Below are 27718 nucleotides of genomic sequence, written 5' to 3' on the forward strand. Positions count from 1 at the left end.
TGAGATTTAGCTCAGGTATTCAAGGCTGGTTCAGCATTTCAAGATCAATTAATGTAAAGTCAAAATTTTGACAAGGTCAAATTTTATCATTCATGATAAAAAAAACTCTCAGTAAACTAGGCATAGAGAGGAACTTCATCAACATGATAAAGAACATCTACAAAACGTCCTACAGCTAACATACTTAATGATGTGAAGGTCAAAGCTTTTCCACTAAGGTCAGGAACAAGGAAAGGGTGTCCCCTCTCACCACTGCTTTTCAGCATTGTACTGGAAAGTCCTACCTGATGCAATAAGACAAGAAAAGGAAATAAAAGGTATATAGATTTGGAAGGCAGAAGTAAAACTGTCTTTGATCACAGATGACTTGATCATCTATGTAGAAAATCTGAAAGAATTGACAGTCTCATGGAACTAATGAGCATTTATAGCAGGATTGCAGGATACAAAATTAATAATCAAAAATCAGTCACTTTCCTATATATCAGCAGTGAACAAGTAGAATTTGAAATTTAAAATACAATACCATTTACATTAGCACCACAAAAAATGAAATACTTAGGTATAAATCTAACAATATGAAAAAGCCTATATGAGGAAAATAACAAAACTCTGATGAAAGATAGCAAAGAAGAGCTAAATAAATGGAGAGATATTCCATGTCTATGGATAGGAAGACTTAAAATTGTAAAGATATCAGTTCTTTGCAACTTGATCTATAGATTCATTGCAGTCTCAATCAAAATCCAAGTAAGTTATTTTGTGGATCTTGACAAACTGATTCTAACATTTGTTTAAATAGAGAGGCAAAAGACCCAGAATAGCCAACACAGTTTTGAAAGGAAAAACAAAGTTGGAGGACCGACATTACCCACCTTCAAGAGTTACTATAAAATTACAGTGATCAAGACAGTGCAGTATTGGTGAAAGAACAGACAGATAGGTCAATGGAACAGAATACAGTGCTCAGAAATAGGCCCATATAAATATAGTCAGCTGATATTTGACAAAGGAGCAAAGACAGTAGTACAAAGCAGCAGAGATAGGATTTTCAACAAATGGTGCTGAAACAATTGGACAACCACATGGGGAAAAAAAAATCTAGACACATCTCACACCCTTCACAAAAATTAACTCAAAATGGACCACACACCTAAACATAGAATGCAAAACTATAAAACTCCTAAAAGATAACATAGGAAAAAATCTAGATGACCTTGGGTATGGTGGTAACCTTTTGAGTTCAACACCGTGATCCATGAATTGGTAAGCTGGACTTCTATAAAATTAAAAACTTCTGCTCTGCGAAAGACAGTGTCAAGAGAATGAGAAGACAGCCATAGACAGGGGAAAATACTTGTAAAAGACACATCTGTTAAAGGACTGTTATCCAAAATACACAAAGAACTCTTAAAAATTTAACAGTAAGAAAATGAACAATCTGATTCAAAAATACACTGACTTTAGCAGACACTTCACCAAAGAAGACATACAGATGGCAAATGAGCACATGCAAAGATGCTCCTCTTTCATCAGGGAAATGCAAATCAAAACAATGGTGAGATTCCATTGCATGCCTATTGGAATGGTCAAAATCCAGAACACTGATAACACCAAATGCTGACAAGGATGGTGGAGCAACAGGAACTCTCATTCACCGCTGGTGGGAATGCAAGAAGGTACAGCCACTTCGGAAGACAGTTTCATAGTTTCTTAAAAAACTCAGCGTACTCTTACCATATGATCCAGCAGTCATGTTCCCTGGCATTTATCCAAAGGAGTTGAAAACATGTCCACACAAAAACCTGCACACGGGTGATGATAGCAACTTTATTCATAATTGCTCAAACCTAGAAGGAACCAATGGGCTAATGACAAATGAAACAAAATGGATAAATCTTAATGCTGAGTGAAAGAATCTAAATTTTATAAAAGAGTACATCCTGTATCTTTTTTTTACATGAAGTTCTAGAAAATGAAAACTATGTAATAACAGAAAGCAGATCATTGGTTGTCTGGGCAGTGGGTTGTGGGAGCTGAGAAAAAGAGGGATTAAAAAGGGGCATAAAGAAACTTTTTGGGTTGATGTGTTTGTTATCTTGGCAGTGCTGATGGATTCATAGATGTATATTTAAGTTTAAATTCATCGAACTATATACTTTAAATATGTTCAGTTTACTATATTTCATACATATCTCAAAGCTGTAAAAGACAAATTAACTGATAAACTTACACTACCTTATTGGTAACATAATCGTTTAATTTTCTGTGCCAGTGATTTATTACTCTAAAAGAATTGATAGCTCTTTTTAAGAAATGAAGGATAATCTACAACTGTTCAAAAATAAAAAGTTTACTTTTTGAAATGAAGGATGAGTTGTTCCTAAGTGTAACCAAGTGTTCTGAACAGTCAGTTGATAACTTTAGGGATCACATTAGCAGAACCTTCGTTAATATCAGGCAGGAAGGAGACTTGCCATTTGGCTTGGAGATTCTTCTTTTTTTCTTCCCCCACCCTTTTGGTAACCTACTTTTCTGATGTTATCTTACCATAGAGGACATATGGGGAAACCTTCCCTGAATGCCTCAGTGCCTACTATGGAGATTAAAAATGGGAAGGCAAGGTTTTGAGTAAGAAAATACATCACTTTTTAGGTGTTACCCTTGGTATTCTCACCTGTGTACCTGGTGTTAGTTATCCTAACTTTTCAGATTTTTTTTTGCTTGTTTATAAATTAAGGTAGTATTACCATTTTTTGTATTTCTGTTTCAGTTATTCTTCATAGTACTATTAACAGTTAATTGTATATAATCACTTCTTTATAATTGGTATGTGAACAGTTTTAGATTTTCACCTGAGTCTGCTTTTAGACATGGGAAAGAATGATACTAATATTTTTTTAAATGTATTAACTATTTTTATTATTTGACTTTAGGTCCATTGCAAAAGAACTTGCAGACTGGCTTATAAGCAACAATGTGGTAGAGCATATATTTGGACCAAATTTACATATTGAGGTTTGTGGACTAATATGTGACTTATCTGCTCTATTAAGAGAGAAGAATGCTTTTAAAAATTAACTGTAATAAGTTTTTCTTTTCCAGATCATCAAACAGTGCCAAGTGATTTTGAATTTTTTGGCAGCGGAAGGGCGACTGAGTACTCAGCATATTGACTGCATTTGGGCTGCAGCACAGGTAATATCAACAGCTTAACATAAGTGCTTCTTTATTATACGTTCCGTTCTACGTTCTTTACTCCCCTGTAAGGTACGTTCTATTATTATCCTCATTTTGTCACTAAAGAAACCACGCCATGGGAAAAGTTGGGGATCAAATCTATGAAATCTGGCTTCAGAGTCCATGTCTTATCTTACTATACTACTGGTACAATCGAAGGAAATGAGAGTCAGTCAGTTAGAAGTTCTTGGTTTATTAAGAGACATTTTCCTATTATTTTAACTTATACAATCAATGCTTCTGTCCTGAACATAATATTCATATGTTTCTTTTCTATTATACTATTTTCTTCTTTAATTTTTTGAATAGGCACATATCCATATGGTTCAAATTTCAAAAAGTAGATACAAAAGGATATGCTATATATTTTCCCCCTCCTACCTATGTCTCCCGTGCATGCAGTTCCTAACCTCTCAGGTGCATCATAGATTTTCTATATAAATTGCCAATTGTAAACATTTCTCTTTCCCTGTCCTCTTTTTCACAGATGTATCATACTAAACGGATTTGGCTTTTTTTCACTAACAGTTTATCCTGGAGATAATTATTCCGTATCAATATATAAAACACTTCTTTTTCTTTTTTAGGACTGCATAGTGTTTCATTATATGCATGAACCATAATTTATTTAACCAGTTCCTGTTCATAGGCACTATTTTTTCCAATCCTTTTTATTATAAACAATGCTACAATAAGTAACTTACAATAGTCAGCTAATCCATATGCAAAACTATTATGTAGGATAAATTCCTACTTATAAGTAGTATTGTCAGGTTAAAGCTTACATGTGGTTTACTTGTGGTAGCTAATGGCGTGATAGTGCCACTTTCGCCTTATTCTCCTCAATAAACTTTTTTTTAACATCTTTATTGGAGTATAATTGCTTTACAACATTGTGTTAGTTTATGCTGAATAACAAAGTGAATCAGCTATATGTATATATATATCCCCATATCCCCTTCCTCTTGCGTCTCCCTCCCACCCTCCCTATCCCATCCCTCTAGGTGGTCACAAAGCACCGAGCTGATCTCCCTGTGCGATGCAGCTGCTTCCCACTACCTATCTATTTTATATTTGGTAGTGTATATATGTCAGTGCTGTCTCACTTCGTCCCAGCTTACCCTTACCCCTTCCCCATGTCCTCAAGTCCATTCTCTACGTCTGCATCTTTATTCCTGTCCTTCCCCTAGGTTCATGAGAAACATTTTTTTTTTTTTATAGATTCCATACATATGTGTTAGCATATGGTACTTGTTTTTCTCGTTCTGCCTTACTTCACTCTGTATGACACACTCCAGGTCCATCCAACTCTCTACAAATAACTCAATTTTGTTTCTTTTTAAGGGTGAGTGTAATATTCCATTGTATATATGTGCCACATCTTTATCCATTCATCTGTCAGTGGACACTTAGGTTGCTTCCATGTCCTGGCTATTGTAAATAGAGCTGCAGTGAGCATTGTGGTACATGACTCTTTTTGAATTATGTTTTTCTCAGGGTATATGCCCAATAGTGGGATTGCTGGGTCGTATGGTAGTTCTATTTTTAGTTTTTTAAGGAACCTCCATACTGTTCTCCATAGTGGCTATATCAATTTACATTCCCACCAACAGTGGAAGAGGGTTCCCTTTTCTCCACACCCTTTCCAGCATTTATCGTTTGTAGATTTTTTGATGGTGGCCATTCTGACCGGTGTGAGGTGATACCTCATTGTAGTTTTGATTTGCATTTCTCTAATGATTAGTGATGTTGAGCATCCTTTCATGTGTTTGTTGGCAATCTGTATATCTTCTTTGGAGAAATGTCTGTTTAGGTCTTTTGCCCATTTTTGGATTGGGTTGTTTTTTTGATATTAAGCTGCATGAACTGTTTATATATTTTGGAGATTAATCCTTTGTCAGTTGCTTCGTTTGCAAATATTTTCTCCCATTCTGAGGGTTGTCTTTTCGTCTTGTTTATGTTTTCCTTTGCTGTGCAAAAGCTTTTAAGTTTCATTAGGTCTCATTTGTTTATTTTTGTTTTTATTTCCCTTTCTCTAGGAGGTGGGTCAAAAAGGATCTTGCTGTGATTTATGTCATAGAGTGTTCTGCCTATGTTTTCCTCTAGGAGTTTTATAGTTTCTGGACTTACATTTAGGTCTTTAATCCATTTTGAGTTTAATTTTGTATACAGTGTTAGGGAGTGTTCTGATTTCATTCTTTTACATGTAGCTGCCCAGCTTTCCCACCACCACTTACTGAAGAGGCTGTCTTTTCTCCATTGTATAGTCTTGCCTCCTTTAACAAAGGTAAGGTTATCATACGTGCATGGGTTTATCTCTGGGCTTTCTATCCTGTTCCATTGATCTTTATTTCTCTTTTTGTGCCAGTACCATACTGTCTTGATTACTGTAGCTTTGTAGTATAGCTACAAAGTCTGAAGTCAGGGAGCCTGATTCCTCTAGCTCTGTTTTTCATAAGATTGCTTTGGCTATTCGGGGTCTTTTGTGTTTCCATACAGATTGCGAAATTTTTTGTTCTAGTTCTGTGAAAGATGCCATTGGTAGTATGATAGGGATTGCATTGAATCTGTAGATTGCTTTGGGTAGTGTAGTCATTTTCACAATGTTGATTCTTCCAATCCAAGAACATGGTATATCTCTCCATCTGTTTGTATCATCTTTAATTTCTTTCATCAGTGTCTTATAGTTTTCTGCATACAGGTCTTTTGTCTCCTTAGATAGGTTTATTCCAAGTTATTTTATTCTTTTTGTTGCAGTGGTAAGTGGGAGTGTTTCCTTAATTTCTCTTTCAGATTTTTCATCATTATTGTATAGGAATGCAAGAGATTGCTGTGCATTAATTTTGTATCCTGCTACTTTACCAAATTCATTGCTTAGCTCTAGTAGTTTTCTGGTAGCATCTTTAGGACTCTCTATGTATAGTATCATGTCATCTGCAAACAGTGACAGTTTTACTTCTTCTTTTCCGATTTGGATTCCTTTTATTTCTTCTCTGATTGCCGTGGCTAAAACTTCCAAAACTATGTTGAATAATAGTGGTGAGCATGGGCAACTTTGTCTTGTTCCTGATCTTAGAGGAAATGGTTTCAGTTTTTCACCATTGAGAACAATGTTGGCTATGGGTTTGGAATATATGGCCTTTATTATGTTGAGGTAGGTTCCCTCTATGCCTACTTTCTGGAGAGTTTTTATCATAAATGAGTGAATTTTGTTGAAAGCTTTTTCTGCATCTATTGAGATTATCGTATGGTTTTTCTCCTTCAATTTGTTAATATGGTGTATCACATTGATTGATTTGCGTATGTTGAAGAATCCTTGCATTCCTGGGATAAACCCCACTTGATCATGGTGTATGATCCTTTTAATGTGCTGTTGGATTCTGTTTGCTAGTAGTTTGTTGAGGATTTTTGCATCTATGTTCATCAGTGATATTGGCCTTTCATTTTCTTTTTTTGTAACATCTTTGTCTGGTTTTGGTATCAGAGTGTTAGCTCTTAACGTTTGATAGAATTCACCTGTGAAGCCATCTGGTCCAGGGCTTTTTGTTTGTTGGAAGATTTTTTTTCACAGTTTCAATTTCAGTGCTTGTGATTGGTCTGTTTATATTTTCGATTTCTTCCTGGTTCAGTCTTGGAAGGTTGTGCTTTTCTAAGAATTTGTCCATTTCTTCCAGGTTGTCCATTTTATTGGCATATAGTTGCTTGTAGAAATCTCTCATGATCCTTTGTATTTCTGCAGTGTCAGTTGTTACTTCTCCTTTTTCATTTTTAATTCTGTTGATTTGAGTCTTCTTCCTTTTTTTCTTGACGAGTCTGGCTAATGGTTTATCAATTTTATCTTCTCAAAGAACCAGCTTTTGGTTTTATTGATCTTTGTTATTGTTTCCTTCATTTCTTTTTCATTTATTTCTGATCTGATCTTTATGATTTCTTTCCTTCTGCTAACTTTGGGGTTTTTTTGTTCTTCTTTCTCTAATTGCTTTAGGTGTAAGGTTAGGTTGTTTATTTGAGATGTTTCTTGTTTCTTGAGGTAGGATTGTATTGCTATAAACTTCCCTCTTAGAACTGCTTTTGCTGCATCCCATAGGTTTTGGGTTGTCTTGAGGTTTTGGGTCGTCTTGTTTTCATTGTTACTTGTTTCTAGGTATTTTTTGATTTCCTCTTAGATTTCTTCAGTGATCTCTTGGTTATTTAGTAGTGTATTGTTTAGCCTCTATGTGTTTGTATTTTTTATAGTTTTTTCCAGTAATTGATATCTAGTCTCATAGCTTTGTGGTTGGAAAAGATACTTGATATGATTTCAGTTTTCTTAAATTTACCAAGGCTTGATTTGTGACTGAAGATATGATCTGTCCTGGAGAATGTTCCATGAGCACTTGAGAAGAAAGTACATTCTGTTGTTTTGGGATGGAATGTCCTGTTAATATCAGTTAAGTCCATCTTGTTTAATGTGTCATTTACAGCTTGTGTTTCCTTATTTATTTTCATTTTGGATGATCTGTCCATTGGTGAAAGTGGGGTGTTAAAGTCCCCTACTATGATTGTGTTACTGTCGATTTCCCCTTTTATGGCTGTTAGCATTTGCCTTATGTATTGAGGTGCTCCTATGTTGGGTGCGTAAATATTTACAATTGTTATATCTTCTTGGATTGATCCCTTGATCACTGTGTAGTATCCTTCTTTGTCTCTTGTAATAATCCTTATTTTAAAGTCAATTTTGTCTGATATGAGAATTGCTACTCCAACTTTCTTTTGATTTCCATTTGCACGGAATATCTTTTTCCATCCCCTCACTTTCAGTCTGTATGTGTCCCTAGGTCTGAAGTGGGTCTCTTGTAGACAGCATATATACGGGTCTTGTTTTTGTATCCATTCAGCCAGTCTGTGTCTTGGTTGGAGCGTTTAATCCATTTACATTTAAGGTAATTATCGATATGTATGTTCCTGTTACCATTTTCTTAATTGTTTTGGGTTTGTTTTTGTAGGTCTTTTCCTTCTCTTGTGTTTTCTGCCTAGAGAAGTTCCTTTAGCATCTGTTGTAGAGCTGGTTTAGTGGTGCTGAATTCTCTTAACTTTCAGTTGTCTGTAAAGGTTTTAATTTCTCCACCAAATCTGAATGAGATCCTTGCTGGGTAGAGTAATCTTGGTTGTAGGTTTTTCCCTTTCATCACTTTAAATATGTCCTGCCACTCCCTTCTGGCTTGCAGAGTTTCTGCTGATAGATCAGCTGTTAGCCTTATGGGGATTCCCTTGTATGTTATTTGTTGCTTTTCCCTCGCTGCTTTTAATATTTTTTCTTTGTATTTAATTTTTGATAGTTTGATTAATATGTGTCTTGGCATGTTTCTCCTTGGATTTATCCTGTATGGGACTCTGCTTCCTGGACTTGATTGACTATTTCCTTTCCTATGTTAGGGAAGTTTTCAACTAAAATCTCTTCAAATATTTTCTCAGACCCTTTCTTTTCTTCTTCTGGCACCCCTATAATTTGAATGTTGGTGCGTTTAATGTTGTCCTAGAGGTCTCTGAGACTGTCCTCAATTCTTTTCATTCTTTTTTATTCTGCTCTGCAGTAGTTATTTCCACTATTTTATCTTCCAGGTCACTTATCCGTTCTTTTGCCTCAGTTATTCTGCTGTTGATTCCTTCTAGAGAATTTTTAATTTAATTTATTGTGTTGTTCATCATTGTTTGTTTGCTCTTTAGTTCTTCTGGGTCCTTGTTAAACGTTTCTTGTATTTTCTCCATTGTATTTCCGAGATTTTTGATCATCTTTACTGTCATTACTCTGAATCCTTTTTCAGGTAGACTGCCTATTTCCTCTTCATTTGTTTGGTCTGGTGAGTTTTTACCTTGCTCCTTCATCTGCTGCATATTTCTCTGTCTTCTCATTTTGCTTAACTTTCTGTGTTTGAGGTCTCCTTTTAACAGGCTGCAGGTTCGTAGTTCCTGTTGTTTTTGGTGTCTGCCCCCAGTGGGTGAGGTTGGTTCAGTGGTTTGTGTAGGCTTCATGGTGGAGGGGACTGGTGCCTGTGTTTTGGTGGGTGGGGCTGGATCTTGTCTTTCTGGTGGGCAGGGCCACATCCGTTGGTGTGTTTTGGGTTGTCTGTGAACTTAGTATGATTTTAGGCAGCCTCTCTGCTAATGGGTGGGGTTGTGTTCCTGTCTTGCTAGTTGTTTGGCATGGGGCCTCAAGCACTGGAGCTTGCTGGCCGTTGGGTGGAGCTGGGTTTTAGCGTTGAGATGGAGATCTCTGGGAGAGCTCTCGCCGATTGATATTACATTGGGCTGGGGTGTCTCTGGTGGTCCAGTGTCCTGAACTTGTCTCTCCCACCTCAGAGGCTCAGGCCTGACACCAGACTGGAGCACCAAGACCCTGTCAGCCACACGGCTTGTGGAAGGGGACCAGAGCCAGCTGGAGGGGAGAGTCCTGCAGAGAAGTGAATAGGCTGCTAGATCTTTTTTTTTTTCTTTTTTTTTAAAAAATCATGTTCTTAAACTTCTTTTTATTTGCTAAACTGATGGGTGAAAAGTGTTTTCATTGATGTTTTAAATTTGGATTTCTTTTGTATGAATCAGGTTGAAAATCTTGTGCTTAACCACCCATTTTGTTTCGTCTTCTGGTGATGTTTATATTCTTTGCCATTTATCAGTTGCTTTACTTATTTTCTTTTTTTGTAGGAGATCTTTATATATCAATGAAATCAGACTTTTGTTTGTGTTCTGAGTTATGCCTACATTCTGCTTTGATGTATTCTTGCTGTTTTAGTTAAGGTGGTTTTTGCAGCTGAGTTTCAAGTTTGTGGTTTCGCACTTGTGGTTGCATTTTTCATGACCTGTGGCTTTTGTGTTATGGTTTGAAATGCATTTCAAGATTACAAGAAAATTCCCCTTTAGTTCTTTTCTGTACATTTTGTTTCAATTTTATATTTTAATCTTCAATATGAATTTATCATGGTTCAAAGGGTCATGTACATATCCAATATTTTCCCCCCATTTTTTGGTTATATAGTTGTCCCCATTCCATTTGTTCAGTAATTTTTCTTCTCCTCACTGATTTGAGATACCAGTTTTATCTTGACTGGGTCAATTTCTGGACTTTGTAGACTGACCTATTGGTATATCTAGTCATGATCTATATATCAGAGATTGGTAAACTTATGACCTGTGGGCTGGCCACTTGATTTTGTAAATGGTTTTTTGCAACTTAGCCTTGCCTATTCTTTTTCATATTTTTGTCTGTGGCTGCTTCCACACTGCAGTGGCAGAGTACAGTATTTGTAACAGAGACCATATCACCTGTAATCTTAAAATATTTACTGTCTGGCCCATCAAGAAGACATTTATTAGTCCTTGGTTTTATACTAATGTATTTTCTTTTTCCCCCTTGTGTCTATGTAATATTTCTTATTATCTGGCAAGGCTGATCCTTTCTCCTTATATTTTTTTAAAAGAATCGTTATGTCTCTTATTTTTCCATGTGAATTTTAGCATTGATTATTCTTTAAAAATATTGTTGTTTTTACTGTTATAATGTTTATTTTGAGAGGTGAAGTTGTCTTCCTATCCAAAACACAATATGCCATTTGTTTCATTTTGTTTCATTTAGCATTTCAGAGTTATTTGTGTATAGATTTTATTTCATGTTAAGCTTATTCTTAAGGATTTTGATTTTATTTATTATTGCTATTAAAATAGCCATTTCTCCCCTTATATTACTTGCTTTCATCCATTATACTTTATTTTTTCCATATACTTAATGATCACTGCATATATACTTTTTATATACTTAAGCATTTTCAAATTTTTGATTTTTAATAATTGTGTGCCTTGAGACCTTATATTGGTTGTGGTAATTTTTCAATATAGTTTTTTTAACTTCTCATATTTAATATTGTCTATTTATACATGATTATCATTTTAACACATTAATGAAGCAGTTCATATTTCAGAGTAATCCTAAAATACTTAGGAAATTCTCTTTTATAACTTTCAGAAAATGTTCTTTTTAGTAGATTTTTAAATTTTATTTTGTTCATAGCAAGGCAAGCAAAATATGAGAACAGTGATATGGTAAGTAATACAGAATAAATAACTAGGAATAGTGAAGCACTGTTTATTGAAGCTGAAATTCATCAAATTTATAATTAATAATACGGTGTATTAAAACTTTTAGTATTTTACCCTAGCAAGCGTTTCAAGTAACCTAATAAGGAAATGATTTAAAAATTCTGACATAATCTGTGATACAGTCTGAAACAACTTAAAATATCTGTAAAAGTTAGTTTAACAAGATTAAATAAGTATATTTTAAAGGTTATTTTATTTGGGCTTTTCTGTGTTTTGTTACTGCTTTACTTTTGAATATACCACAGATTTAGAATTATCAGGAATTTTTACATTTTGAGTTCTTTTTATTTGAGCACCAAGTGTAACTGGCTTCCAAGTGTCCAGGGTTGGTTGGTTTCATACAGTCTTGCCTTAGTTTTTTTTCCTTCCCTCTGGAGTAAGTTTTTGAGGTCACTTTGCTCACTTGATACACACACTTCACCAAGTAATAATTGGATTGGCTGCTGGTTTTTTCATTGTTTGTGTCACAACTCTTATATTGGAATCCAAGGAGAAAAAAGACAAAGGTGATAAACGGGAAATTGATTGGAAAAAAAAAAGTGGTTTATAAATATTTGAAAAATGCTTATCTTTGATTATAATTAAACGTAAGTTCAGCTAACATAATAGCATTTTCATGTATTGGGTAATTCTCATTATGTTTAACAATACACTGTATTGACCACAGTGTGCTATAGCTTTAGGAGAACAATATAGCAGTTCTCTTTCTGGTAATTTATCCTCTAGATACATGTACATGAAGATGTTTGATACAACATTAACTACACTAGTAGATCACGAATGTCTGTCACTGTAGGGCTAGTTAAATAAGTTTTGGGACATCTGTTTAATAGAATGTTCTGTGGCCATGAGAAGGACTGAAGTTGCTGTATTATGCTCATGTGGAACAACCTCCAAGAAATATTTTTATTAAACACTATTTATTAAATATCTATTATTTTATCTAAAATAGTAGTTATTTTATTAAGAGAAAACAGCAAGTACACAGTGTATTCTTTCACTGCATATTAAAACAGTTATAAAAAGGGGATGTACATACACGTATATGTACTCTTTGTACTTGTGACTGTCTGAACTATTTTGGAAAAACAGACAAGAAAATTTCACAGGTTTGCTTTTGGGGAAGTGACCTAAGATAGGTGGGAGACTTTTATTGTCTACGTTTATGTAGACTGTGAAAATTTTACATGTGTTTATTAATTTTTCAGTACATATAAAAACTAGTATATAAAGTTACAGTAAACATTTAGACATTTAAATGACTTTGTCTGCCATTTAAAATTACTTATTATTCTGGTTTGACTGAGTTACCTCTCTACACCTCCCTCTTCATACCCTTTCGCCATAAAATCTTTTAGTCATAGGACATCAAAAAAATAAACTTCAGAATCTTTCCACTGTATTGGAATTTATTGTTAAATGCTTTCCATATTTGAAGAACTTATACATAAATTTATGTAACTTCCTGAGATAATAATCTTATCTTAAAATGCAGCTAATAGCTTTTTGGGAATAGATTTTCATGTCTCAATGACAGAAGTAAAATTCCCTAGGATTTAGAAGGAACTTAAATATCATCTGATTCAATTGTGCATTATGTATATTTTGAGGGGAAGTAGTTCATAATTTTCATCAGATTCTCAAAGGGTTTATGTGATGACTAATTTTAGAAATGCTGATATACACTCTGTTGGTTATTAGCTTCTGCATGTATATTTGTACACACATTTAGATTACTGCTTTATGAGACATTGCATACTGTTAGCATGTGAAGTTATGATTATACTTGAATTATAATCTGGCCACTGCAATATCTGCCTCTATGTTACATCTTATGATTTGAATTCTATTCATTCCTGCTTTTTTAGGAGCTGTTAATATGAATGATAATTCCTTCTTGTATTATGTATTCAAACCTCTTGTCTATACTGTATTCTTTCTTTTATGTTGTTGGGTCTTTCCATATGCCTTTGCTATCCATATTTAAGGAAGACGACTGGTAAGTGCCCTAGATGTTCTTGGGTGTTGTGAAGTATTTTTCCATTACAGCTGTCAGATGGACTCCTGGGAATGGGAAACAGAGGAAGAAATGAGAAAACAGAGGATTTCATGTTCATGTCTCACTCCTGCTGTCCATCAGATCTGGTACTCAGATGAGTTCAGAAATTTTCCCAGTTCCAGTGGGAAGATAGACCTATCTCCTCTGCAGCTCACTCACAAATTATTCTGAGCTACAGCTTTCTCTACGTGTACATTTAAAAATGTATTCCCGCGGCTTCCCTGGTGGCGCAGTGGTTGGGAATCTGCCTGGCAGTGCAGGGGACACGGGTTCGAGCCCTGGTCTGGGAGGATCCCACATGCCACAGAGCAACTGGGCCCTTGGGCCATAGCTACTGAGCCTGCACATCTGGAGCCTCTGCTCCGCAACAAGAGAGGCCACGATAGTGAGAGGCCCGCGCACCGCGATGAAGAGTGGCCCCTGCGCGCCGCCACTAGAGAAAGCCCTCGCACAGAAACGAAGACCCAACACAGCCAAAAATAAATAAATAAATTTATTTAAAAAAAATGTATTCCCATTCATTTCAGTCATTCAGAAATTTGTTGAAATCTCTTATCTATTATTATTAATAGTAATTTTTTTTTTTGGCTGCACTCTGCGGCATACGGATTTTATAGTTCCTTGACCAGGGATCTCACCTGTGCCCCCTGCATTGGGAGCACGGAGTCTTAACCATTGTACCCCCAGGGAAGTCCCTCATACCTATTATTGATGCTCCTTTTCTTTGTGGGTTTGTTTCTTTTCATTCTAAAATACAGTAATGATTGATTTTCCTCTGTGGAAGATGAGGAAATTCTCATCATTTTTCTCTTCTCATTTTCCACTTGCAGTTTTTTTTTTTTTTTTTTTTACTTTTTTTTAAAAAGAATTTCACTTTATTTATTTATTTTTTGGCTGTGTTGGGTCTTCGTTTCTGCGCGAGGGCTTTCTCCAGTCACGGCAAGCGGGGGCCACTCTTCATCACGGTGTGCGGGCCTCTCACTATCGCAGCCTCTCGTTGCGGAGCACAGGCTCCAGACGCGCAAGCTCAGCAGTTGTGGCACACGGGCTTAGTTGCTCCGCGGCATGTGGGATCCTCCCAGACCAGGGCTCGAACCCGTGTCCCCCGCATTGGCAGGCAGACTCTCAACCACTGCGCCACCAGGGAAGCCCTCCACTTGCAGTTTTTATTATGTTATTTTTATTTTATCAAGCTATGTAACTTTTAAGTTCTATACTATAAACCATAATTTCCACAGTTGTTTAATATTAATTTTGTATTTAGGTATATGATTTACCACATATTCTTTTCCTTCATTCCTGTTTTTCTCATTCCTTTTTCCTTACTCTGAAGAGAAATTTATGGATATTTTGTTCTGGGTTTCTACACACTTGAGATGTCTGATTTCTTTGTACTTGAAGAGTTTGATTGAATGTCATATTACTAGAGCCACTCTTTTGTTTTCCATCAGAACTGTGTAGTATACATGAAGAGTAGTCGTTTTCTGAACAAACAACTTTTATTTTTAATATTTTACAAAGATAATATCCTATCATTTTTTGTTGGTAGAATATTTCTCTCATGTTCAGGTGTTCATTAATCCCATGAGGGTTATTCTTTTTAACTTGTTTTGAGTTTTTGGTTGATGGCCTTTAACATATATTTTTTCCTTTATTTAAAAATTTTTTATTGTGGTACAAATGTATACAACATAATTAACCAATAATTTACCATTTTAACCATTCGTAAGTGTACAGTTCAGTGGCATTAAATACATTCACGAAGTGTTTTTTTTAACCATCATTTGTCTGTATCCAAAACTTTGACATCATCCCCAGTAAAAACTCTGTACCTGTTGAACAATAACTCTCCATTCCTCCTTCCCAAGGGGCTTCTGGTTTCCTCCATTCTACATGTGTCTGTATGAACTTGCCTATTCTAGGTACCTCATTTGATGGAATCATACAATATTTGTCTGTTTCTGGCTTATTGTACTAAACACGGTTTTTTCAGGGTTCATCCATGTTATAGCATATATAAAAATTTTCTTTCTTTTTATGATAAATAATATTCCATTGTATGTATATACCACATTTAGATCCATTTATCCATCAATGGACATTTGAATCAATTCCACCTTTTGCATGTTTATTGTAGATAATTACTTCTATGAACATGGATGTACAAATACATGTTTGAATCTCTGCTTTCAGTTCATCTGTATATGTACCTCAGGGTAGAACTTTTGGGTCATATGGTAAATCTAGGTTTAACCTTTTTAGAAACCACCAAACTTCTGTAGCAACTGCAGTATCTTACATCCCAGCAGCAATACAGGCAGGTTCTAATTACTTCACATCCTTGTCAACACTTTTTATGTCTTTTTAAAAAAATTTAGCCATCCTAGTAGCTGTGAAGTGGTATCTAATTGTGGTTATAATTTGCATTTATTTGCATTTTAATGACTAATGATGTTGAGCAGCCTTTCATGTGCTCATTGGCCATTTGTGCATCTTCTTTGGAGAAATGGTTATCCTTTTTTTTAAAAAAAAATTTATTTTTGGCTGCATTGGGTCTTTGTTGCTGCACACGGGCTTTTCTCTAGTGGCGAGCAGGGGCTACTCTTCCTTGCGATGCATGGGCTTCTCATTGCAGTGGCTTCTCTTGTTGCGGAGCACAGATTCTAGGCGTGCAGGCTTCAATAGTTGTGGCACGTGGGCTCAGTAGTTGTGGCTTGTGGGCTCTAGAGCGCAGGGTCAGTAGTTATGGCATATGGGCTTAGTTGCTCAGCAACTTGTGGAATCTTCCCAGCACGGGGCTCGAACCCGTGCCCCCTGCATTGGCAGGCGGATTCTTAACCACTGCGCCCCCAGGGAAGTCCCAGAAATGTTTATCCTTTGCCTGTTCTTGAATTGGGTGGTTTGAGAGTTTTTGTTAAGTTTTAGGAGTACTTTATATAGTCTGGATATTAATCTCTTATCAGATATGTAATCTGCATATATTTTCTCCAGCTCTGTAAGTTGTCTTTTGCTTTCTTGAAAGTATCCTTAGATGCACAAAAAAGTCTTAATTTGGGGACTTCCCTAGTGGTTCAGTGGTAAAGAATCTGCCTTGCAATGCAGGGGACGTGGGTTCAGTCCCTTGTCAGGGAACTAAGATCCCACATGCTGCGGGACAGCCAAGCCTGCACGCTGCAACTATTGAGCTTGCCCGCCTCAGTGAGAGAGCCTGAGTGCCGCAAACTACGGAGCACATGCACTTTGGAGCCTATGCACCACAGCTGCAGAGCCCACATGCCCTGGAGCCTGCACATCATAACTAGAGAGAGAAAAAACCTGCACGCCACAACTAGAGAGAAGCCCGAGCGCTGCAACAAAGAAACCTTGCGCCGCAACGAAAGATTCTGCATGCCTCAGTGAAGATCCCACGTGATACAACTAAGACCCGACCTGACACAGCCAAAAAAAAAAAGTCTTAAGTTTGATGAAGTCTGATTTATTATATATTTTTTCTTTTGTTGCCTGTTTTTGGTGTCATACAAGTGAAACCGTTGTCAAATCGAATGTTGTGAAGATTTTATCCAGTGTTTTCTTAAAAGAGTTTTATATATGTCCTGAGTTTAGCTCTTTGATCCATTTTGAGTTAATTTTTGTGTGTGGGATAAGGTAAAGGTCTATATTAACTCTTTTTGCATGTGAGTATCCAGTTTTCTGAGCACCTTTTTTTTTTTTTTTGAAAATACTGTCCTTTCTCCATTGAATGGTCTTGGCACTGTGTGTAAATCATTTGACCATTTATGTGAGCTTATATTTCTGAGTTCTCTATTCTACTCCATTGTTATATATGTTTGTCCTTACGTCATTGCCACACTGTTTTAATTATTTTTGTTGTGTTTCAAAGTCTTTTTTTTGAAGATTGTTTTTGGCTTTTCAGAACTCCTTCCAATTCCATATGAATTTGAGCACTGGATTTTCCATTTCTGCCAAAAGGCTCTTGGAATTTTGATAGGGATTGTGATGAATCTGTAGATTGCTTTAGGTAGTATTAACAGTGTTAAGTCTCCCTATTCATGAACATAGGATGTCTTTCCATTTATTTAAATCTTTAATTTCTTTGAGTCGTGTTTTATAGTTTTCACTGTACAGGTCTTTCACCTACTTTGTTTCATTTCTAAGTATTTATTCTTTTTATGCTATTGTAAATGGAATTGCTATCTTAAATTTCTTGTCAGGTATTTCACTGCTGTTATATAGAAACAGCTGAATTTTGCTTGTTGAGCTTGTACTGTATAACTTTGTGAATTTGCTTATTAGCTCTACTAGCTTTCTATGTATATAAAATCATGTCATTTATGAATAGTTTTACGTCTTCCTTTCCAATTGATTTGCTCTTTATTTATTTATTTATTTTTGTGGTCTGATATCTCTGGCTAGAATTTCTATGTAGTGTTGAATGGCAGTGATGAATGCGAGCATCATTGTCTTGTTCCTGATCCTAGGGGAAATTTTGTCAGTCATTGGGTACTGAGTGTGATGTTAGCTGTGGAACTTTTCTTTATTCTTAAAGTTCTGAGAGTTTTTATCATGAAAAGGTGTCGGATTTTTGTCAGTTGCCTTTTCTGCATCAGTTGAGAAGATTATGTGGCTTTTTTCCTTCTTTCTATTAATAGGATGTATTACAGTAAGTGTTTTTCTTATTGAACTACCCTTGTATTCCTGGAGTAAATCTCACTTGGTCACAGTGAAAATTCCTTTAGTATGCAGTTGTATTTGATTTGCTAATATGCAATTGTATTTGATTTGCTGATATTTTGTGGAGAACTTTAGTATCATTGAAAGAGATATTGCTCTGTGATATTCTATTCTTATGAAGGCTTTGGTATCAGGTCAGTGCTAGTCTCATAGAATGAGTTAGGAAGTATTTCATTCTCTTCAGTTTGGGGGGAGGGTTTGAGAAGGATTGGCAGTAATTTTTCTATAAATGTTTGGTAGAGTTCACTAGTTAAGACCATGTATTTTAGTACTTTGTTGGGAGGTTGATTACTGACTCAGTCTCTTGTTAAAGCTCTATTGACATTTCCCTTTTCTTCTTGAGTCAATTTAGGTAATTTGTAAGGAATTTTTTTTGGCATACAGGTTGTTCATGGTATTTTCTTATAATTTTTTTTTTTTAACCTCTAAGTTTGGTAGTAATATCCCACTTTCATTTCTGATTTTAGCTATTTACATCTTCTCTCTCCTCTTCTAAAAATATTTTTTAGTCAGTCTAGCAAAAAGTTTGTTATTTTGTTAATCTTTAGAAGAACCAACTATTGGTTTTGTTAATTTTTAAAAATTGTTTTCCTAATCTGTATTTTATTTATCTGTGTTCTCATCTTTATTATTTCCCTTCTTTTAGCTTTGGGTTTAGTTTATTATTTTTCTAGTTCCTTAAATGATAGGTTGTTGATAATTAGATCTTTTTAAATTTACATTTACATTTAATAAATTTCTGTGCAGTGCTTTTTTGCATCCCATGTATTTTGTTTTGTTGTTTTTTCAAGTCATTTGTTGCTAAATATTTTGATTTCCCTTGTCATTTTTTTCTTTGACCTATTGGTTGTTTAAGAATGTATTATTTAATTTCCATGTATTTGTGAAATTTCTAGTTTTCCTTCTAGTATTGATTTCTTAATTTCATCCTTTTGTGGCCAGAGAAAACACTTTGTATGATATCTATCTTTTTAAATCTGTTGAGACTTGTTTTGTGGCCTAACATACGGTCTGTCCTGGAAAACTGTATTTTAGAGAAGAACACATTCTTTAGAAAAGAATGTTTTCTGCTGTTGTTGTGTGGAGTGTTCTCTCTATATGTCTGTTGGGTTTAATTGGTTTATTGTGCTCTATGAGTTTTCTCTTTCCTTTCTTTTCTTCTGTCTAGTTGTTTTATCCATTATTGAAGTGGGTTATTGACATCTACAACTATTATTGTAGAACTTTCTATTTCTCCCTTAATTTCTGTCAATTTTTGCTTCAGTGTTTATTATATATTCTTGCTATATGGAACCTTTTATTAATGAATGATGTTACCTTTTGTCTCTGTTAACCTTTTTTTTTTTTTTTTAACCTTTTTTAAAAAAAATATTTAACTGTGGTAGGGGAAAAAACCCCCATGAAATTTACCCTCTGAACCATTTAAAAATTCTAATGGTGTTAATTATATTCATATTGTTATGTAACAGATCTCTAGAACTTTTTCATCTTCCAAAACTGAAAGCCTGCACCCATTGAACAACAACTCCCCAGTTCTCTTTCCTCACATCTCCTGGTATCCATCATTTGACTCTGCTTCCATCATTCTGTCTATATATTTCATATTAGTGGAATCCTGTAGTATTTGTCCTTTTGTGACTGGCTTATTTCACTCAGCATAATGTCCTCAAAGTTCACCCATGTTCACCATGTTCACCCATGTTGTGGCATGTGACAGGATTTCCTCCCCTTTTTGGCTGAATTATATTCTGTTGTATGTATGTGCCACATTGTATTTATACATTCATTTGTTGATGGGCATTTGTGCTGCTTTCACATCTTAGCTGCTGTAAGTAATGCTGTAGTGAACATGGGTGTGCAAATATCTCTTTGAAATCCCACTTTTAACTCTCTTGGATATATACCCAGGAGGGGGGTTGTTGGAGTATGTGATAATTCTTCTCTTTCTAGTAACTTTTAAAAAATTTAAACTACTTGATTTTAGTATGGTCAGCCCAGCTTTCTTTTGCTCATTATTTACATGGAATATCTTTTTCCATCCTCTCCAGCTTGTGTCTTTGGATGTAAAATGAATCTCTTGAGGACATCATATATTTGTATCATGTTTTTTAATCCATTTTGCTGTTCTTTGTCTTTTGAATGGAGTGTTTAAACCATTTATTTATTTTTAAAACATTTTTATTGAAATATAGTTGATTTACAGTGTTGTGTTAGTTTCAGCAAAGTGTACAGCAAAGTGATTCAGTTATACGTATATAAAAATATATATATTTTAAAATTCTCTTCCATTTTAGGTTATTATAAGATATTGAGTATAGTTCCCTGTGCGATACAGTAGGTCCTTTTTAATTATCTATTTTATATATAGTACTGTATATATTTCAATCCCTGAACTCCTAATTTATCTCTCTCCCCAAACCATTTATATTTAAAGTAATTACTCAAAGAGGAATTTCATTCTGCCATTTTTCTGTTTGTTTTTTATAGGTCTTTATAGTATTTTTGTCCATTATTTTCCTCCATTACTGCCTTCTTTTTTTAGTTGATTTTTTTGTGGTGAAATATTTTGATTACCTTCTCATTTCCTTTTGTGTGTATTTTATAGATATTTTGTGTATAAAGTGGTAATTACATTTGACATATTGAAGTTCTTACAATCTAATTTGAATTTATGCCAACTTAAATACCATACAAAAACTTTGTTTCTGTACAGCTCCATCCCCCTTATTTTGTTATTAATATCAAAGATTGCAGTTTTATATAATTTGTGCCCAATTGTGTAGAATAATAATAATTTTTCTTGTTTTTGTTCTTTAAATCATGTAGGAATTAAAAAATGGAGTTAGAAATGAAAACGATAATAATACTAGCTTTTTGTTGTTGTTGTTGTTGCTGTTCTGTTCTCCCAGCATTTTTTTTTTTTTTTTAAACTTTTTTGGGTTATTTATTTATTTATTTATTTTATGGCTGTGTTGGGTCTTCGTTTCTGTGCAAGGGCTTTCTCTAGTTGCGGCAAGTGGGGGCCACTCTTCATCGTGGTGCGCGGGCCTCTCACTATTGGCGGCCTCTCTTGTTGCGGAGCACAGGCTCCAGACGCGCAGGCTCAGTAATTGTGGCTCACAGGCCTAGTTGCTCCGCGGCATGTGGGATCTTCCCAGACCAGGGCTCGAACCCGTGTCCCCTGCATTGGCAGACGGATTCTCAACCACTGTGCCACCAGGGAAGCCCCAATACTAGCTTTTAATTATCTATATATTTACCTTTATCAGAGATGTTTATTTCTTCACTCTTGTCTAGCTTCCTTTCATTTTATTCTGAAGGACTTCCTGTTGCATTTCTTGCAGGGCAGGTCTAGTTGTAGGTCTAGTTTTGTTTATCTGGAAATGTATTAATTTCTCATTATTTAAGGACAGATTTTGCCAATTGTAGAATTCTCAGTTGAAAGTTTTTTCTCTCACCCTTTAATGTATCATCCTTCTTCCTCTGGCTTCCAAGGTTTGTAATTAGAAATTGGCTGATAGTCTTATTGAGTACCTGTTTTATGTGAATTGCTTATCTCTTCCTGCTTTCACGATTATTTTATTGTCTTTGTCTTTTAACGGTTCGATTATAATATCTCTTGGTATAACTCTCTGAGTTTATCCTACTGGGAGTGTGTTGAACTTTTTGGATTTGTAGACTTACATCTTTCCTCAAGTTGAGAAGCTTTTGGCCATTATTTCTTTAAATATACTTTGTGTACCTTTCTTCTCCTCTGGGATTTCTACAATGAGTGTATTGGTAGACTGGGTGGTGTCCCACAGGTCCCTTAGACTCTCTTCACTTTTCTTCATTCTTTTTTCTTTCTCTTCCTTAGATTCAGTAATTTCAGTTGTCCTATTTTCTTCAGTTGTCCTGTTTTCAAGTTTGCTTATTCTTCTGCTTGCTCAGATCTGCCTTTGAGCCCCTGTAGTGTATTTTTTATTTCAGTTATTTTACTTTTCAGCATTTCTTTTTGGTTCCTTTTTATAATTTCTGTCTTTTTAATGATATTCTCATTTTGTTCATGCATTGTTTTCCTGCCTTCGTCCTTTTCCTTTAGCTCTTTTAACATCTTTAAGGGTAGGTGTTTTAAGGTCTTTGTCTAGTAATTCCTATGGGTGAGCATTCTACAAATGATGGGTACATTTGTGTTGATTTATTTTATTTATTTGGATGGGCCATATTTTCCTGTTTCTTTTTATACTTTGTGTTGGTTTTCTTCTTCTTTTGGTTGAAAACACTGAATTTTATAATATGGTAACTTTGGAAAAGAGATTCTCTTCTTTTCTCAGAATTTGTTCTTTTTTAATTGATCCCTAGCCTAAAAATGATCTAATGTGAAAGCTCATGGTCTTTTCAGGTATTTTTCTGAGCTGTGTCTTTCCCTGGGAATGTGCAGTACCTTTCTAAATTGTTCTACATATTTGGTTGATATTGAGTGTCTTAAAAAAACCCTGGTGTGGCTCCTTTAATTCCCCCAGTAGTCACTCTTGCTGATTTGGGTTGAAACAATGGCAGCTAACCTCTGTGCCTGCACCTCACCCATCAGATGTAGTAATCCGAATTCACAACACAGAAGTTTGTCATTTGGACATTATTATTTGGACAAGATCATTATTGCCCACCCATGGCTCCAACAAACTGTACCAGAGTCACATATTGCTGTCCCCACAGCTGCCGGCCATAGGGTCAAGGAGTAGGAAATGGGTAGCTGCTATCACACTGAAGGCTGAAATTGGCCAACATTAACAACAATTTACCAGCCAAGCTTTCCTTTGGGAGCACAAGAGTTCAAATTGGCTATTCCAGAGTTTCAGAATAGTTACATCAGACAGTTTCTGCCAGTAGTACAGTTGCTTTCTAGGTACAGAGCTGGATTCCTGGCACTTCCTGCTCTGCCATCTTCTCTGACATTCTTTTCTTCTCTTTTCTTTTCAATAACTAGTTAAGAAGAGTCTGTGAACCAACTCCTCACTGCCATTTTTACCAGGAACTAAAGCCATCAATCTTAATATTTTTTTCCTGACTTTTGGATGTGTCTTCATAAAGTGCATCTTGAAAAGAGCCTTATGTGTCTTTTGCCTCAGTTATAGGATTACATAGTTATCTTTTATGGGTCTTGTTACTTAAAAATAACCAAAATTATATCTATTATGAAAATCCCATTTTATTAATATTTACGCTGGTACAAATCAGGAATTTATCACACAGTATGTTTTAATCACATTTTCATTAGGAAAAGTGTAAATCTAATAGTTACTTCTTGAAAAAAAGCAAGTATAAACTGTTAGTACAGTCCAATTATAATGTTAATTAATACTATATTAAAATATTCTTAGGTGAGATCTATAAAATCAGCAGACTTATAATTGATAATTCATTTCTCAAAATCAAATGATGTTTTTGGTCTTAAAGTACTGCAGTTGTGTAAAGAACACTGTTGAATTTAATAGTAGCATTGAAGTAAATAGTGTAGTTTATTAGAAGTTACCTCAACATAGAGGAATTCTTCCAGTGTTATTTTATTTTACCTTCTGTTTCAAAATTAGGTTGTGTATATTTATCCTGATAAGATGATGCAGTAGAAGAGAGTTTATATGATTTACACCTGAAAAATATAAAAGTCAGTGTTTTAGAATAGAAAAATCTATATTTTCTTATAGACTTTTTATGTATTGTAGATAAGTAGGATACATTTTACCTTTGGAGTCCTGAAATTGGGTATTTCTGACCAAGTGAGATTTGTTGCTGTATCTTGATTTAGCAGTTAGCACCTTTGTAGCTGTAAAAGATGCTTATTTTACATGACATTGTAATATTTAGTAGTCATATCTTTGTAAATATTATATTTTCTCTCATATTTACATAATTCTGTTTAGTATAACAAAGGAGACTTTCCTAGTGTATATTATGTAGACCTTGATTATAAAGGGGTTGCTATTTTGTACTGTTTTTCAATTAATGACCATGTTATATAAATACTTTATAACCACTTAATGTGAGAAATATAATACAGTCAATCCTTGATCAACATGGGGATTAGGGACATCTGCTCTCTGCACAGTCGAAAATCCATGTGTAACTTTACAGTTAGCCTTCCGTATCCACAGTTCCATATCTGTGGATCATATAGTACTGTAGTATGTATTTAGTGAAAAAAAAAAAAAAACTTGTATAAGTGGGTGCACACAATTCAAACCTATGTTCAAGGGTCCACTGTACACTTAAAAAATAATATTTATTTGGTTTTCTCTCCTAATTGTAATTTATTTTATTTTTTATTGCCTACATTTTAATTAACTGTTTAAACTTGTTTTTATATTAGTGATATGTTCCTAAATTTAATTGGAATCCTTTTTTATACTTGGATTCCAGAAACTATTTATTGCAGGCTTCCTCCTTGAGGTTAAAAAATTATGCTGTGGTTTGCTTGGATAAAGTGAAGTTCTGCTTAAGTGGAATTTTATTTTCACAATTTTATGTACTGCAATTTATGACATTTGGTAATTAACATTTTACTAATATATTAAAAAATATCAGTGTACTAGCCAGCTTCTTCACTTTTAAGCTTATATAACTTTTTTGGTGTCAGGTTATTTATTTATGTAGTGTGGTTATTTTTGACTATTGTCTCTACTTTTATTTTCTAGCTGAAACACTGTAGTCGGTATATACATGACTTATTTCCTTCACTCATCAAGAATTTGGATCCAGTACCACTTAGACATCTTCTTAATCTGGTCTCAGCTCTTGAACCAAGTGTTCATACTGAACAGGTAATTCATTCAAAACATAATTTTTTTTTTTTTTGTAAAGTGAAAATTTATTTGTGATTCAGATCATTTAACTTGTAGTTTATTACTGTTGGCATTTCAGTTAGGCAAAAGGATATTAAATTTGTTACAGTATTTCCTAAAACCTCTAATTTCAACCTCTCCTCTTTTTTTTTTTTTTTTTTAAAGACACTGTACTTGGCATCGATGTTAATTAAAGCATTGTGGAATAATGCGCTAGCAGCTAAGGCCCAGCTATCTAAACAGAGTTCTTTTGCATCTTTACTAAACACTAATCTTCCCATTGGAAATAAGAAAGGTTAGTAAAGTATAATGTAATTTGAAGTAAGTTGTTCATAGCTTATAACTCAAATTTGAAGCAGTTTCTGCAAATTAGTTTCAGTTTAATCTCAATTTTGAAATAAGTTGGAAAGGGAGGTGTTGGTTTTCTTAAAACGTTAATAAATTGGGGTTAGCTCATGTTTTTGGTTTACTGTTCAAATAACAGCAATAACATTTCAGTAGTTACTGGATCTTCTTCCATTAGTGTTCTTTTAAGAAAAAAAAACAAAATTATCTCCTAAAAGCTTTAGAGCTTTTGGTTAGAAAACAGTCAACATGATTTCTTTTAGAAATAATTTTGAGAATAGAACATAATGATACATTTCTCTTTCTGTGTTTTCTACTTCAAAGTTTTCTGTCTTTTCAGGTATTTTATGTGTGCTTTTACATGTATAGCTTTCTAGGGTTTCCTAAAACTTTATCAGCTTTACCCCTCTTTTTGTTTCCTGACATCATATACTACCCTTTTCTTAGGCTTTCCTGTGCAGGCACCCACAAGTACTACGACACGTGGTGGGGACTTACATTATTGCAGGTTTCCCTACCTATATCTTGCTGATTATGTAATAAAAACAACTGATATGTGCCCCAAAGAAATTCAGTCACTTAGATTATTTCCATCCTGTTTTTTCCTTTTCCTTCAGAGGACGAAGAGCTCAGGAGAGCTGCACCATCACCTTGTAAGTTGAGTCTTAGAAATGTATGGCAAGATGACTTGTAGTTTTATTTTGATGATCATCTAGAGTTAATTAATTTTATATAATATATTTGTATCACAGTCATAAAGTTCATTTTGCATAGGAGATGTAAATCCTGACTACCTATCTATCTTACTTACCCTTTTTGCTTAAATCATTAGTATCCTGACTTTTAATTGAAATCATGTATATCTTCTTTAGAAATAATTGGCAAATGTTAACATATTTGCAGATTATATTTTTGGCTACTTAGCATGAAGCTTTGTTATATCAAAGAATCAAAGGATTATGACATTCTGATAGATCCATGTTAATACAAGTTAGAAGTAAAAAAACCCCATCATTTTAATATAGGGTCACCTGCAGCCAGTCCTCAAAGCAGTGATAACAGCGATACCCATCAAAGTGGAGGCAGTGACATTGAAATGGATGAGCAACTTATTAATAGAACCAAACATGTGCAGCAGCGACTTTCAGATACAGAGGTATGAAAATACTTTTTCCTCCCACTTTAAAAGAGATTTTTTGATTTTTGGGTTTGTGCCATGTTTATCCTTTGAACTGGGAATATAAACATGATGCCAGTTGAGGCCTTCCTATCTTTTAAGTATCATTGAGGTTCTTTACTTTTCTTTGAGTTTTTAATTCCATTTTGTATTGTTCAATGCAGTTTGTCAGGACTGTGGCAGCCTTTTAAAAAAGTACAGTGTGTTAATGTCATTTACTTTTTTCTTACTAGTTTAAATGTTTATTTAAATCTCTTTGTTTCTAAATATAGGAATCCATGCAGGGAAGTTCTGATGAAACTGCCAACAGTGGTGAAGATGGAAGCAGTGGTCCTGGTAGCAGTAGTGGACATAGTGATGGATCTAGCAATGAGGTGAATTCTAGCCATGCAAGCCAGTCAGCAGGGAGCCCTGGCAGTGAGGTACAGTCAGAAGACATTGCAGATATTGAAGCCCTTAAAGAAGAAGATGAAGATGACGATCATGGTCATAATCCTTCTAAAAGCAGTTGTGGTACAGATCATCGGAACAGGAAATTAGAAAGTCAAGCAGGCATTTGCTTAGGGGATTCCCAAGGTCCATCAGAAAGAAGTGGGACAAGCAATGGAACAGGAAAGGACCTGGTTTTTAACACTGAGTCAGTTCCATCAGTAGATAATCGAATACGAATGCTAGATGCCTGTTCACACTCTGAAGACCCAGAACATGATATTTCAGGGGAAATGAATGCTGCTCATATAGCACAAGCATCTCAGGAATCTTGTATTACACGCACTGGGGACTTTCTTGGGGAGACTATTGGGAATGAATTATTTAATTGTCGGCAGTTTATTGGTCCACAGCATCACCACCACCACCACCACCATCATCACCACCACGATGGGTAAGTCTACCTAAAAATAAAACAGCTTACATTTCCTTTAGGGAGTTAATTATAGCCTATATTTATTCAATTGCGATATATTCTAGATCAGTGCTGTCCGGTAGGAATATAATGTGAGCTACAAATGCATGCCATTAATGTAAGCTGCAAATGCATGCCATAAGTATGTAATTTTTAATTTTCATTAATTAGTTAATTTATTTTTGGCCACGCCCTGCAGTTTGCAGGATCTTAGTTCCCCAACCTGGGATTGAACCCATGCCCCACTGCAGTGGAGGCATGGAGTCTTAACCACTGGATCGCCAAGGAAAGTCCCAATTTTTAATTTCCTAATG

At 35.0% G+C, this 27718-nt stretch overlaps 1 protein-coding gene across 11 annotated transcripts in view; it reads left to right on the forward strand.

The window, feature by feature from the left end:
* USP34 (ubiquitin specific peptidase 34) overlaps nt 1-27718 on the forward strand; it is a 236543-nt gene that overhangs the window by 79039 nt on the left and 129786 nt on the right. For 9 of the 11 annotated variants that reach the window (XM_082357914.1, XM_082357916.1, XM_082357917.1 and 6 more), the window contains exons 9-15: nt 2937-3018; nt 3106-3198; nt 24832-24957; nt 25144-25273; nt 25941-25976; nt 26349-26479; nt 26773-27383. In XM_082357914.1, coding sequence (XP_082214040.1) covers nt 2937-3018; nt 3106-3198; nt 24832-24957; nt 25144-25273; nt 25941-25976; nt 26349-26479; nt 26773-27383 — 1209 coding nt within the window. Of the gene's footprint in view, nt 1-2936; nt 3019-3105; nt 3199-24831; nt 24958-25143; nt 25274-25940; nt 25977-26348; nt 26480-26772; nt 27384-27718 lie in introns of those variants that run through there. The other 2 variants (XM_082357909.1, XM_082357908.1) reach the window with 2 other exon arrangements.

Source organism: Balaenoptera borealis (assembly GCF_965194805.1).
Source record: "Balaenoptera borealis genome assembly, chromosome: 15".
Classification (NCBI taxonomy): Eukaryota; Metazoa; Chordata; class Mammalia; order Artiodactyla; family Balaenopteridae; genus Balaenoptera; species Balaenoptera borealis.